Genomic DNA, 14,656 nt, shown 5'->3' on the forward strand with positions numbered 1-14,656 from the left:
TGTACTCCAGCCTGGGTGACAGAGCTGAACCCAGGAATTGGAGGATGCAGTGAGTCGTGATTGTGCCACTGTACTCCAGCCTGGGTGACAGAGCAATATCCTATCTCTTTAAAAAACAAACAAACAAAACCACAAGGAAAAAAAAAATATGGTTGAGAGAAAATACATGTAAAGTGTTTAATTTTGTGCCTGCTTGATATAGGGAATCCTGAATAAATGTTAGCAGTTACTATTAATATCATGATTATACAGAGTGGATTAGCTACTTTGTAATTTATCTGCATTTGACAAGCAGAAAAAGGAGGTCAGATGAGCCTGTCAGAATATGAATGTGTCTGCATCATGTGTATGTTAGAAAAAAAAAAAAAAAGTATCAAAATATCAGCTATCTCTGCATGACAGATTATGGATAATTTAATATTTTCTTCTTTTGCTAAAGTTTCTGCAATAAACATATTACTTTCATAAGAAAAATTAAATATTTGAAATTGTGATTGTATTTGAAAAATAAATACTACTTTAAGTACAGTTTGTTATCTATGCCTTTCATCTCAACCGTTAGTATAACAAAGAACTGATTTTATTATTTCTGCTTATCCTGGAGATAAAATTCAGTAACAGTTAAATATTCTAACAGGAAATAATAATCAATATTAAATTTATTAAAACAATATTTTAGCAATTATTAGTTATGTCCATTTTGAAAACATGGCTCAGAACACTAATTTTTAAAACTTGCAGAAATCATAATAAAATGGTAGCTACTGCAAGGTACAACTAGCAAATGACACAGACATTAAAAGACTATTTTTATATTCTTTATTTTTTTAAACCATTTCTCTTTTTTTTTGGGTAAAAAAGGCAAATTGGTTATTTTTAAAACAGAATGGAAGAAAAATGTTTTTATATCAATAGCTCCTGAGAATTTACTCTTTGATCATAGCTACCAGCCTGCCATTTTTTCTGTGGTTGAAACACTACCAAGTCTAGCTACTGCTCAGTTACACTACAAACAATCTTTGGGCACTTTAACTTTTGGATCATTTATACATTCTCAACTGATCAGGCTAAACTTGTAAAGTTATTCCTATGACTACTCCTAGACCTTTGAGCAACAATAAGTGAAGAGAAATACAAGTGAATGTATTCCAGTCAATAAAAAATTGCAGAAAGACATCAAGTGGCATAAGGATTTTCTTGTAATCAATTTTTTTGTTTAAAATATCCTAAGTTAAATATTTCAACTCGAAATTTTAAAAAGTTATTAAATTTACCTTAAAAAGAATTTGAAAATTTGATGTTCCAGATTTAAAAACTTTATTTCAAGAATAGAAGTATTTTAGGTTTATAAAGAATTAAAATAAATGTATTTATGATTAAAATGTTTTAGGCACATACCATAAGAGATAAACGGCATTTCAAGAATATCAAATTCACTATCAAAATGTGTATACTACATTTCAGAATCAAGGCAAGATAGTTTTTTTTAATTCATTAAAAGAATTATGTGGTAAATTAAATTTTATTTAACAAGGTCATTTCATACCTAGAGAGACCCTATAGAATTCTATAAAGAAGCTAAGTTGCTGTAAAATACATTAACTCAATAAATATTAATTTAAACTAATTAAAACTGTCATTCATAATAACAAAACAAAAACAAAAAACCTACCATTGTTTACCTAAAACAAGAAAAAAAATAATTATTTAATAAGTGGGACACTTACCCTTTTTTCCATCTCCAACAGTGACCTATCAGCAAATCTTTCTTGTCTCTGCAACGAAGTAAGAAATTATGAAAGAGGTAAGTGCAAAAAAGAATGAGGGGCGACCACAGTAATTCTCTTTTAATGGGTATTAAATCACAATATTGAAGTGGAGTAAAACACAGGTTCATGAGTAAAGCAAAGAGAAAACAGGATTTGTATTAAAATAATAAAGAGTGAAATGAATGTTTAGAAATAGAGTGGTAACCAGACCTCTCATTTTATGTTCTCTATCACTTTTCCCCAGGAACTTTCATAGTTTAGTTGGGCGTGAGGGTGAGTGAGTGAGTGAGTACTGTGGAAGAAAAACAAAAACAAAAAAACTGCGGCTTTCCTTCTGAAGCCAGAATTCTTTCTTTTCCTACACCATCAGGAGTGGCTAATCACAATGGTCAGATTCCAGGACCTTGACTGAAATATATTCATTATCAGGTTGAGTGACTCTGTATCCATGCAGCCAGACCAGTAAACTGGCCTTTTTATCTTCTCCCACAGCTATCTTGGTCTTGGCTCACACTCTAGAGGATTCTTTTCCAATCATCCATGCTCCACAATTGGTTCATATCCACTTTCACTCACAAGAAATTCTAGCTGTACAGCTTTCTTCTGCTGGTGAGCTCGGGCCTTTCATTTTTTCCACTTCCTGTACTATGTGACCAGCTCAAAGTTGATAAAATCCTGAGATTTAAGCTTGGCTTTAAGGGATGGAAAAGCACCTTGGGTTTTAGCCACATGTTGTATCCTGTACTAGAGATTAGAGAGCTCTGGACATTGACCACAGGCCCAGTTTAACAACAACAACAACAACAACAACAACAACAAGTGGCATCTTAGATCTTATTTACATTGATTTCTGTACAAACATCTCCCTTGGAATTCCTGGTCAATTTGCTGAAAATGAATTTCTCAAAAGCCAACTTGATGAATAACCTATTTTACTAATTTACCAAAAATGATTTTTGACCACTTTAAACAAGAATGCTTTATGAGTGCTAACCACAAAATATGCTTTAAAAACATATTGATTAAACACAATTTCACTGTTCAATGTGGTAATTTAAAAAATATTTCTTTACATAATTTTCTTTAATGCCAACCCTTTCAGTATTCGTTTTAGTATCTCTAGGACTTATAACCAAGTCACTTTTTGATTCCTCTTTCACAATTTTTATGGTTATGGTGTATAACATTTAAAGAACTAATCATGGCCAGGTTTTCTTACTTTTTCTCTTATTTTAAATGGCTTCAAGCTTTTGTGCTTATTCTTTCTGGAAACATGAAAGTCAATATTCCAATTGCTTCTTGTAAGAAATTCAGAATTTCAAATATGAGGCTGGGTGTAGTGGCTCACACCTATAATTCTAACACTTTGTGAGGCTGAGGTGGGCGGATCACTTGAGCTCAGGAGTTCAAGACCAGCCAGGGCAACACGGTGAAACCCTGTTTCCACACATACAAAAAAAAATTGAAAAATTGAAAAATTAAACAGATGTGGTGGCATTGCCTGTAGTCCCAAATACCTGGGAGGATAAGGTGGGATGATTGCTTGAGCCAGGGATATTGAAGCTGCAGTAAGCCCTGATTGTGCCACTGTACTCCAGCTTGAGTGACAAAGTGAGATGCTATATCCATTAAAAAAAAAAAAAAAATTAAATATGAACGAGACTGTTCAGTTAATTCTCATTTATTTTTGGTTCTGAATTTAAACATTTAATTGCTAGAAATATAAAACAAAGGCTGATACGCCACTTGAGGATTTAAAAATGAATCACAGCAACTCTTTACAAGACCATAAAATTTTTAAATAACATTCAAAAGCACCTGAAAAAAATCAAATAGCCAAAATAATAACATCACACGTAAATTAACAAAACATGGAAAAATAGCATTTCATTGGAGATTTTTTCATATGGGAACATTTTAGCAATTATATGTGATTTGCCAATTTCATTGATTAGAAAACATCAACATCAGTTTAGATAGTATTTTTACCTAGTTAACTTTCTTGTTAAACATTCCAGTTAAAACTGTTAAAATCACAATGAGTAAATCTGGTGAACTGGTCATTTGGCAAAGTGGTATTCAGCAGACTGGTTCTGGTAGGCTGGCATATTTTTTCCCTTCCTTGGAGATGATATGGGAAGGAGAGTATCTGAGCTAGGGCAAAAGTCAAGGATTCCAGAGTCTCTTGGCTAAATACTATCAAATAGACCTAAACTTCAAGATTAATTTCGTGCAACTATCAAAACTGCCACTGCTATTCGTAGCAAATATCTGATGCAAATATTTGTGTATTTGTGAAAAGTTATGAAGTCAATCAATACCACAAAAAAAAAAAAAAAAAAAAGTGGAAAAGTTCACAGTAGATTCAGGATACATGCCTGAAAGTTGAACCCCAAAAGTTTACTTTAATGCTTATCAGTTTTACTTTTATGAATTATACTGCTCATTATTAACTCAGTATACTGGACATGATACTCAGAGTACCTGCCAAGGTAGAAGGTGTCATACTTTTTAATCCTGCTTCTCTTGCCAGGTAACAAAAATTGGTACCCGATCCACAGGCAACTTTCTATCCAGTGACCTATGAAATGGTCACTAACAAAAACAGGCTGCTCCATACTGGGTAGTAAGTGGCTAATTCTATCAATTCCCCTCTCTTGCAGGGTTTGACTGAGAGACATACAGAAGAATTACATGACAATGAAGTAGGCAACAAAGCAGAACACAGAGAGGGCATTAAGTAGTGGAGACACAGATGAGCTGAGTCACCATGACAGAACACTATAGTAGAAAGCAGTGCATTTATTTAATAAATTTAATAAATTTATTTATTTATTTATTTATTTATTTGAGATGGAATCTCACTCTGTCACCCAGGCTGGAGTGCAGTGGCATGATCTTGGCTCACTGCAACCTCCACCTCCCGGACTCAAGCAATTCTCCTGCTGCGGCTCCTGAGTAGCTGGGACTACAGGCGCCCACCACCACACTCAGCTATTTTTTTTTGTACTTTTAGTAGAGCTGAGGTTTCACTATACTGGCCAGACTGGTCTCGAACTCCTGACCTCAGGCGATCCGCCTGCCTTGGACTCCCAAAGTGTTGGAATTACAGGCATGAGTCACCGCGCCTGGCCGCAGTGGACATCTTTACTTAGAACTAACATTGTAATGAAATCCCTAGAGCTGAAGCTATGCTCAGAGAGCTCATTATATTTTTATGTATACAGGCTCACTAAGATACTAATGCAACCTGAAGGATGATGACAAGTTCACTGATTAAAAAACACCGACATCAGTTTAGATATTTTTACTCAGATAACTTTTCTGCTAAACATTACAGCTTACCATGAAGCCTAAATATAAGTCACTAGTTTTAAAGTGTATGACATTGTAAGTTTTTAAGACATCTCACTATGAAACGTATTCTTGTTATTCTTGTTCTGTTTTACTTTTCTGTTTATCTTTACAAAAACCTCCATTAACATGAAGGAATCTGAGGAGTCTTCACAACCTTGTGAGGTTAGCCTGACCCCTGGAAGTTTAGCACAGTATCTACTGTCCTCAGACAATTGCTTTACAACAAAACAATGGTTAAAAAAAGGATCTGGTAACAAGTTTAAGTTCAACAAATAGAATGAACTTTGTTGGTTTTTGTTTTGGTGTTGTTTTATTATAATTAATTTTTAAAAGTTAAGAAAAAGATGAGTGTAAAGACTGATCAAAAAAAGTATGGAGTCCCATTCACAGATCTGAACATGCTGTTTTTAGATCCATGCTTTCAGTGGGATTCTAAGAGTTGTGCTGCAGAAGTACGTTTATGCTAGAAAGTCCCAGGTTAAAATTGAACACGTTTGTTTTCTTAAAAATTACAGGACGCCTTAGAGCCTTTAGCATATAAATAGACCCTGTAAAGTCTCTAACATGTAAAATATGTAGTATTTCCCTAGTTTCTTTGATCACAAAGCTTTTTTTGTTTTCTGAAAGGAGGGAAATGAGGAGAAGATGTACCTATTCCTATCTCCCAGAACTAATGTTCCATGGAAATGGAAAAGTGGCTTGGGAAACAATTGCTAGATCATATGTACAAGGTTGTGAGTTTTGCTTGGCTATCCCAATTTTATTGTCCAAATTTATCTTCTTTAGGCTGCTGCATAGAAGGAACTTACAAAAGGAGTTATGATTAAAACTACCTTCTTCCAGCACTATAATATAAAATAACCTTTACTTGAATAAACAGAAAATATTTGTAATAAATAAAAATTTTTATATGGCTATAAGATGATTCTGTATAGATGCTTTTAATGTTTTAATGCCTTGCTACATTTGGTATTCTGGAAATAAACATCTAAAATCTCGACATACCACAACATTGGTATTAAAAGGCTTTTTATATGTTAACTTTTGACTGTAAGACTGTTTTTTAAATTTACTTCAGAAAAAGTAAATAATCCATAAAACAGCATTATCTTCTGTTATCAATTATAAAACTTCTATTTAGAGCATTAGAAAAAATTGTAATACCATTTTTAGATGGAATAAATCACAACCATTACCTTGAGAGTAACAAAAAGAAAAGGATACAAACCTGGGTGGCCTTTTCCAACTGTAATTTAAGATCTGTTAGTTCCATATTTGTATCATGTAGCTGTGCCTTCAGCTTTTCATTTTCAGCTAGAATTTGTTCATAAAGCTATAAAAATTAGGGTAAAAGAAAAAATTACTTTTCTGTTCTCCTATTACTTTAAAATTTCTCATTGATTACTTTCCAATATTAAAACAACTTAATGTAGCATATGAGCTATAAAAGATACATTTAAAAAATCCTTCATGGTTGCAAAGTACAGACTGTTGGTTATGCAAGTGTGTTTGTCCCATATAAAGTCTTAAAATTAGTTCCAGCATTCAAAAATCAAGACTTGACAGAAAAATCGGATTTTTCAGGTTATCTTAAAAAAGATTCAGTCATCTGATAAAGAAGGACCACATACCTGCACAGCAACTGCAGCTAGGGCTAAGGAGTCACTGTGATCTTTATTTGGAGTCCATGAGATTTTCTGACCATCACTCTCTCTTGAATTCCCAGAAATGAGATGGAGTACTAGCTGTTATTTATCATTATACTTCTATATTGCTTATAGTAAAGTTAAAAGGCAAATGACGTATTTCCTGAAATATTTCAAATCCGGGATAAGATCCAAGGCCTTCCCCTTTTCTAATGTTTTGTCTTTCTTAACACTGCTTCTTCCTTACCCCTGCTTTACTACTTCCACACCCCTGCTTTACTACTTCCACCATAATTCTGGCTATGATCATCTCTTATCTAAACTATTCTAATTCCCTGACCGCCCTCTAATCTGTTTTGTATATAGGAGCTAAAATTAACTTTTCAAAATGAAAATCTCGTCATTTTCATAGGCCAACCATTCCATTTCCACCCACAAATTAAAAACTCTTGAATGGCTTCCCCATGTTCTTAGCATACAAAAAATCTTACAGTGGCCTATAAGGCACTGCATGATCTGGTCTCAGCCTACACAACTGCTGCCTCAAATAAATATTTCTTCCACTCTACTAGCCATAATTAAAATTTAATTATTCCAATGCATCATGTATTCTCCCCCCACCAGGTCTATGTGCGTGTAGTTCCACTCCATTTGGAATAATTTTCTCTCCCATTTTTGCCAGTTAACTATTAGTAATCCTTCCGTGTTTGGCTGAAACCACACTTCCTTTGGAAATCAATCCACTTTCTTTTTTTTTTTTTTTTTTTTTTTTTTTTTACAGAGTTTCCCTCTTGTTGCCCAGGCTGGAGTGCAATGGCATGATCTCAGCTCACTGCAACCTCTGCCTCCTGGGTTCAAGTGATTCTTCTGCCTCAGCCTCCTGAGTAGTTGGGATTATAGGCATGTGCCACCACACCCAGGATAATTTTGTATTTTTAGTAGAGATGGGGTTTCTCCATGTTGGTCTGGCTGGTCTCAAACTCCCGACTTCAGGTGATCTGCCTGCCTCGCCTCCCAAAGTGCTGGGATTACAGGCATAAGCCACTGTGCCCAGCCAAGGAAATCAATCTACTTTCTTTTGTTATATACTTCCATAAAATTGCTTTTCTACTTCAGGTTAACTGTCTCCATTATTTATTATACATTCATTAGTATGACTGTATAATAAGGTCTCTCTCCCCCACTACACGGAAGATGCCCACGAGAGCAAGATAACATCTTCATCTCCATTTCCCATGAGTAGAATCTCTCTACTTAGCACAGTTCAATTCTTTATTGAATAAATGATGAATCTTATTCATAATGTAAAATGATTCTCTCCCTCACCCGTTCCCCTAACTTGGCTTTTAAAAAAGTATGTAATTCAGACAGCTGCCAGATAACTGGGGACATGTACAAATGCCATAAGCTTTCTCCTTCTCCAACAGACTTTCTGTTTACTATAAAGCACAAAATATGAAGATATAAATGAATCCCAGATTGAGTTTCTGGGATTTATTTCTTAATTACTTCAATCCTTAATAGCACTTGAGCTGCCCCAAGTTTTTCAGTTACCTATGAAAAACTATCAATATATTCTCTTAGGAAAACCCATCTTCTGTTTGGCTGCTTCCTAGTAACAAACAAAGAAAGAAAGTGTGCATACATTTGTGCGCACCTGTTTACTGAATGCTCCTTTCCAGCTCAATCATAGCAATGACTTGAGATACTTAAATGTAAAATCATCTTGGATGATTTTCTCTTCCATTTAATAAACAAACAGCTATTTACATTCTACTTACCATCACTTGCTGAAAACTGAAAATGAAAATAAGTTATTTCAAAATACTCATTTCATTATGAGTTTTTATTTTTTATTTTTATTTATTTATTTATTTATTTTGAGACAGAGTCTCGCTCTGTCACCCGGGCTGGAGTGCAGTGGCTGGATCTCAGCTCACTGCAAGCTCCGCCTCCCGGGTTTATGCCATTCTCCTGCCTCACCCTCCCGAGTAGCTGGGACTACAGGCACCAGCCACCTCGCCCAGCTAGCTTTTTGTATTTTTTAGTAGAGACGGGGTTTCACTGTGTTAGCCAGGATGGTCTCGAACTCCTGACCTCGTGATCTGCCCGTCTCGGCCTCCCAAAGTACTGGGATTACAGGCTTGAGCCACCGCGCCCGGCCACATTATGAGTTTTTAAAATAACATTTGAATATGAGTATCTCAACATAAAAGATAACTTATTTTTTATTAAATATAACTAAATAACCCAAGTACCTTTTTAAAGTCAGTTGAGTCATCCTTTTCTAGCCTGCCGCTGTAAGGTTTTCTTTCTTCCAAGTAACTGTATGATCCAGAGCGACCCAGTAAGGAATCATATCGATCACCAGCTGATGTAGAACTGGTTTCATATCTTCAAAAGGTTTAAATAAAAAACCTTGTTATAGGCTTTTACAACTTATATTAACATACATCCTAGTACACATATAACTTGACAGTTCAAAAGTGTAGGTCACAGTCTCCCTCTGTTATCTGATTAATTTTTGTAATATATAATAAGTGGGAAGTTATTTTATTTTTTGAGATAGGGTCTCACTCTGCTGCCCAGGCTGGAGTGCAGTGGCATGATCTCCGCTCACTGCACTCGACTTCTCGGGCTCAAGTGATTCTTCTACCTCAGCCCCTTGGGTTGCTGGGACTACAGGCACATGATACCATGCCTAATTCTGTACTTTTGGTAGAGATGGGGTTTCAACATGCTGCCCAGGCTGGTCTTGAACTTCTGGGCTCAAGCAATTCACATGCCTCAGCCTCCCAAAGTGTTGGGAGACTACAGGAATGAGCCACTGCACCCAGCTATTTTTTAATATTACTAATTTCCGTTTATTGAGGAAGAGAGTCAACATTTCCATGTTTAAAAGCCAAAACTGGTTTCATATGATTAATATTTTAAATTGTACACTTCCTCCCACATTTTAATATTTCCAAAACCAGAAAATGGCTTACAATTGATGATGCATTCTCGTTTAATTGGTAGCAACTTTCCTTTTTTTAGTAGTAGGTAACACAATGGTGTTCTAAAAATCAATAATGTCTTAGATTTGATGAAATAAACTATATCCAAAGTGACAGGTAATGGCTTTGCCCTAAACAGGAAAAACAAATCTTACTGGTAAAGGAGAATTCTCTTATTATCTGGTTCTGAAATTCTGATTACCTTTTCTGACAGATGCCATTGGTTCTGCATTTCAATTCAATAGAATCATCAGCAGACAGAAATTTATTATTGGTCTTACAGGGCTGTGGTTAACAATGATAAGAGAAATGGAATGGAGACCAAAATCAAGGATATAGTGGAGGTTCTCTGAAAAAATGGATAATTTTGAATTAGGTGACACTTTTTTTTTTGTTTTGTTTTGTTTTTAAAGACACAGGGTCTCACTGTGTCCAGTGAGGAGTACAGGCTGGAGTGCAGTGGCACAATCATAGCTCACTATAACCTTGAACTCCTGGGGGCTCAAGTGATACTTCTGACAGCCTCCCCAGTAGTTAGGAATAGAGGAGCATGTAGTCATGCCTAGATAATTAAGAAAAAAAATTTTTTTTTTTTTTTTGGTAGAGATGGAGTCTTGATGTTGTCCACTCTGGTCTTCAACTCCTGGACTCAAGCGATGCTTCTGCCTCAGCCTCCCCAAGTGCTAGGATTACAGGATTGAGCTAGATGACACTTTTTAAAGTGTCTTCATTGGTTCTCTTTTGTCTAAAGCAGGGCTACATAAGAGAAGATTCTGAATACTTAATCAATATATTTCTGGCCAAGTGTGGGTTTTATCAGTCCCTGATGTTAATAATGAGATAGTTGAACTAACTTAAGAAACTTTGGAATACCTCTGTTGTAGAGATTTGGGAAAAAATCTCACTTGCTTTGACTAGTGATCTAGAAGTAAAGCCTTTAACAAAGAAAGCTAGTAACAATGATAAGGCCATCAAAATTTCTGTAATTTTTTTATTATCAAATAATTCTATAAACTTACAAAATCCATAAATTCTAGCAAAACATTTTTAACAAAGATAAAAATAAGAAAAAATGTCAATTAAAAAATAAATAAAACATACCTAGAAATGGAATCCGTCTAGAAAGAAAGAGAAAAACATAGGCATACTAAATTTTTATGTTTTCATTGAACTATTAACCACTTATTAAGTAAATTTAATGTAGTATCAATAATATTTTCAAACTATTAAACTAACATCTGTTTTCTACATATGCTTTAATTTTACTGAGGTTGTTTTAGAAAGAGGTTCTAGAATACAGAGTCACTGTATATTTTCACAGGCATATCATCATGCAATTACATGTGGCAATTTATGGGTATCTCCTGTGACTTCCTACAATAATCACTTACAATATTTTTTAATTAAAATAAAAAAGAGACTAAGAAAGATATCTATTACATATACCCACTGAGCAGGAGGAAGTAATATATTTACACTAAGAAATGTTGAGTTTACTATGATATCTCAAAGCAGTCATTTTACTCATTTTTGTTTCTGAGGCAATGAGAAGCAAACAAATGAACACCTAAGGTACTGTATACGTAACAGTATATACATATTTTGTTTAAAATTTACTTTCTGGAAATCTAGCTATATACCTTTAAGGTTAGCAGTTAGGTGATAGGAAATTTAATTTTCTCAAGCAAGTGGTATGCTACACTCAAGTTCCATAAAGTCTTATTTAAATGGTGAAATGATAATAGGGTAAACCACTCTTACTGGGAGCCAAAGTAGTCTTTTTCAATAGTCAAATTTAGCCTTTTCTTTTTCTTTTGAAATACTCACTGATTCTATAATTTAACTATACAGAATGGTTTGTTAAACTTTAATTTAAATATTAGTGATTTCCCATTATATTTATCTTTGGAGATACTGTAAAATTACTAGGTTACTTTTGGGATTGTTAAGCCTATTTTGGACTAAAAATGTTTTACTAAAGTGTGTAAATTTCCTCTGCAAAACCAATTTTAACTTTGCTCCTTCCATTATTTTTTAAGGTAGTGTTTTGTTTTATTGATTTATTCTTTGGTTTTACAACAACTAACAATTTTAAAGAATAAATTTCAATTTTCAACATATTCAAATTCAGTAAAATGGCCATTCATGAACTAAAATGTCTACATATCAAACAAAAATAATATATCTCACCTTATAGTTTGCACTTACACTCACTGATTTAAATTTTAAAAATAGAAAGTCTAGTCACAGCAATCACTCAAATTCCGTTTGTCTTTAAAAATCATGGTGTTATCACTGATTATTATTACTGTTTTTGACATGAGGTGTCACTCTGTTTCCTAGGCTGGAGTGCAGTGATATGATCACAGCTCACTACAGCCTCGATTTCCTGGCCCAAGTGATCCTTCTGCCTCAGCCTCCCAGTTAGCTGGGATTACACGCATGCAACACCATATCCGACTAATTTCTTAAATTTACTGTTGAGATAGGGTCTCCCTATGTTGCCCAGGTTGGTCTTCAACTCCTGGGCTCAAGCAACCCTCCCACCTCAGCCTCCCAGAGTGTTGGATTATAGGCGTGAGCCACCATGCCCGGCCTATCATTTAAAAACTTTTAAGAATTGTGGTAAAAACCACATAATGTAAAATTTACTATGTAAACTGTTTTTTAGAGTATATAGTTCAGTATTTTTAATTATATTCATATTGTTGTGCAAAAGATCTCTAGAATTTTTTCATCTTGCAAAAATAAAACTCTATATCCACTGAACAATTTCCTTTGTCCTCCTCTTCCTAGCTCTCGCAACAATGGTTCTACTTTCTGTTTCTATGATACCCAAATAAAATAAGTGGAATCACATAGTTTTTGTCTTTTTGTAACTTGCTTATTTCATTTGGCATAATGCCCTTGTTCCCCAAATTTTAAGATTAATGTTCCAAAGTAAAAATATGTTTTTAAAGATAAAGATTAAAACATATAGAAAGATATTCAGAAATATCTTTCTGACTATGGTATTGTAAGTTCATATAATGGTATACAAAGTTCCTGTGTAATTTCTCATCCCTCCATTCTCTAGATAACCACTGTTATCTAACCAACCTTTTCTGGACACATAACATCTATGTGAATATAGAAAATATTGATCTACACACATACATTGCATCTTATTTATTTATCTACATCCATTCTTCCTTTTTCTCATGGTGTAGTAGTTACTAGGTTTAGGTGAGATGACATGTAGCCCATGTTGGTAGCAAAATGGCTGCAACAGTTCAGTGATAGGCCCTGTCTATCCTAAGCCAACTATAATCTCATCCCTATGAGGTAAATCAGCCTGAGGATGAAGCTGACACAAAGGACTGCAGAATATAACTGGAGTACATTTTCTTTGTTTAATCCAGTTTGACTTAGGTTTCATATTGTTATTTATATTTGTTATATTTATTTATATGTTATTCATTACTTATAACTAAAAGAACTCCAACCTATTTAATAGAACAAATAGAACAAATAGATTGTTCTATTAAATAGGTTGGAGTTCTTTTAGTTATAAGTAATGAATTAATCTATTTAAAGTAAACAAAAAACACTTAAATTGAAAATAAAAATTTTTTCTTTTTAGAAACAATGTTCCTCTTCATCTTAACGCATCTCACATATAATTTTAACAGTAAAACTAAATACAATATACATTAATATGCTTCAAAATTACAACTTTAAAAGCCAGATAATCTCCCTTCCACTCCAGCTTCGTGGGGGTTGGAGTCTGCGTGATAAGGCAATGAGAGGTGTCAGACGGGGAAGGTTTACTAATTTCCTCCCCTCTTGTTTACCTGTCCATTGTTTTTCATGGAAAGATGAGAATTTACAGGGTACCACTGAGAAAGGAAGATGATGGATAAGTTGATAGAATATAATAAAGAAGGGACATAAGTAAATTGGGGAGTTCTGATAACTGATAAGCAAATAGTTTAGGTAACAGTTAAAGCTTTAGGTCTGCAAATAATGTAACCTCAGAACCAATTCACTCCTCAATGTCTGGCCACCTAAAGATAAAATAAAATTTTGGGGTGGAACTAGGCAAACTTGGCCCTAAAATAATGTTCAGTTACCTAGCAAAGGCAACCCACTTTTGTTCACTTCATGTTACTGTAGATCCTTGCTGACTAAAAAGAAATGTGTTTGCTCTATTAAGGAACTTCAACTCAAAATGAATAAAATAATATTAATATGACCAGAATGCTATTTCAGGCTAAACAATGCCAGGTTTAGAACTAACTCGTGTTGTTCAGCTCTATCCTCATATGAATAGAAATATTTTAAATATTTTTTAGCTTTCTGCACAGCCAAACAATCAGGAAGCGGGTAGGGGAACTTTCAACCCTTGCTGGCTATGCAGCCTTGCCATTCAAACTTGCTTTAAGTCCTTCATCAGTATTGAGAGGAAAAAAATGTCTTTTAGATTCTAAACATAAAAATCTGTTGCAGACTCTAAATTTCTAAATATATGTAAAAGAAAGTTAAAAGATGCCTATCTTCTCCAGAACATAATTTTGAAATAAAATCTACAGAAATAAAATCTGAGCTTACTACTTTCAGATTTCCACTACTACTGAGTAGCTTTTAGATATTTTCCTTTGGCCAAGGGTACTATTTCTTTTTTTGCTTTTTCTTTTAACTCCGAAGGTTAAATGACATACAATAAATTACATGCACTTAGAGTATACAATTTGGTGAGTTTTGGCAGTTCTATATATCCATAAAACCACCGCTAGGATCAAGACCCAGAACATTTTCATCACCTCCAAAACATTATTTTGTGACCTTTCCCAGTCCTTTTAATCCTGATCCCCAGGCAAACACTGATATTGCATACCTGGCATGTAGG

At 34.3% G+C, this 14,656-nt stretch overlaps 1 protein-coding gene across 5 annotated transcripts in view; it reads right to left on the bottom strand.

Moving 5' to 3' along the window:
- Positions 1–14,656, bottom strand: part of PPP1R12A (protein phosphatase 1 regulatory subunit 12A) — a 167,936-nt gene that overhangs the window by 6,626 nt on the left and 146,654 nt on the right. For all 5 annotated transcript variants that reach the window (XM_023219148.3, XM_023218966.3, XM_023219088.3 and 2 more), the window contains 4 exons: positions 10,870–10,886; positions 9,031–9,166; positions 6,355–6,459; positions 1,728–1,775 (listed from right to left, as the gene is read on the bottom strand). In XM_023219148.3, coding sequence (XP_023074916.1) covers positions 1,728–1,775; positions 6,355–6,459; positions 9,031–9,166; positions 10,870–10,886 — 306 coding nt within the window. The remainder of the gene's footprint in view (positions 1–1,727; positions 1,776–6,354; positions 6,460–9,030; positions 9,167–10,869; positions 10,887–14,656) is intronic.

Source organism: Piliocolobus tephrosceles, chromosome 10 (assembly GCF_002776525.5).
Source record: "Piliocolobus tephrosceles isolate RC106 chromosome 10, ASM277652v3, whole genome shotgun sequence".
NCBI lineage: Eukaryota > Metazoa > Chordata > Mammalia > Primates > Cercopithecidae > Piliocolobus > Piliocolobus tephrosceles.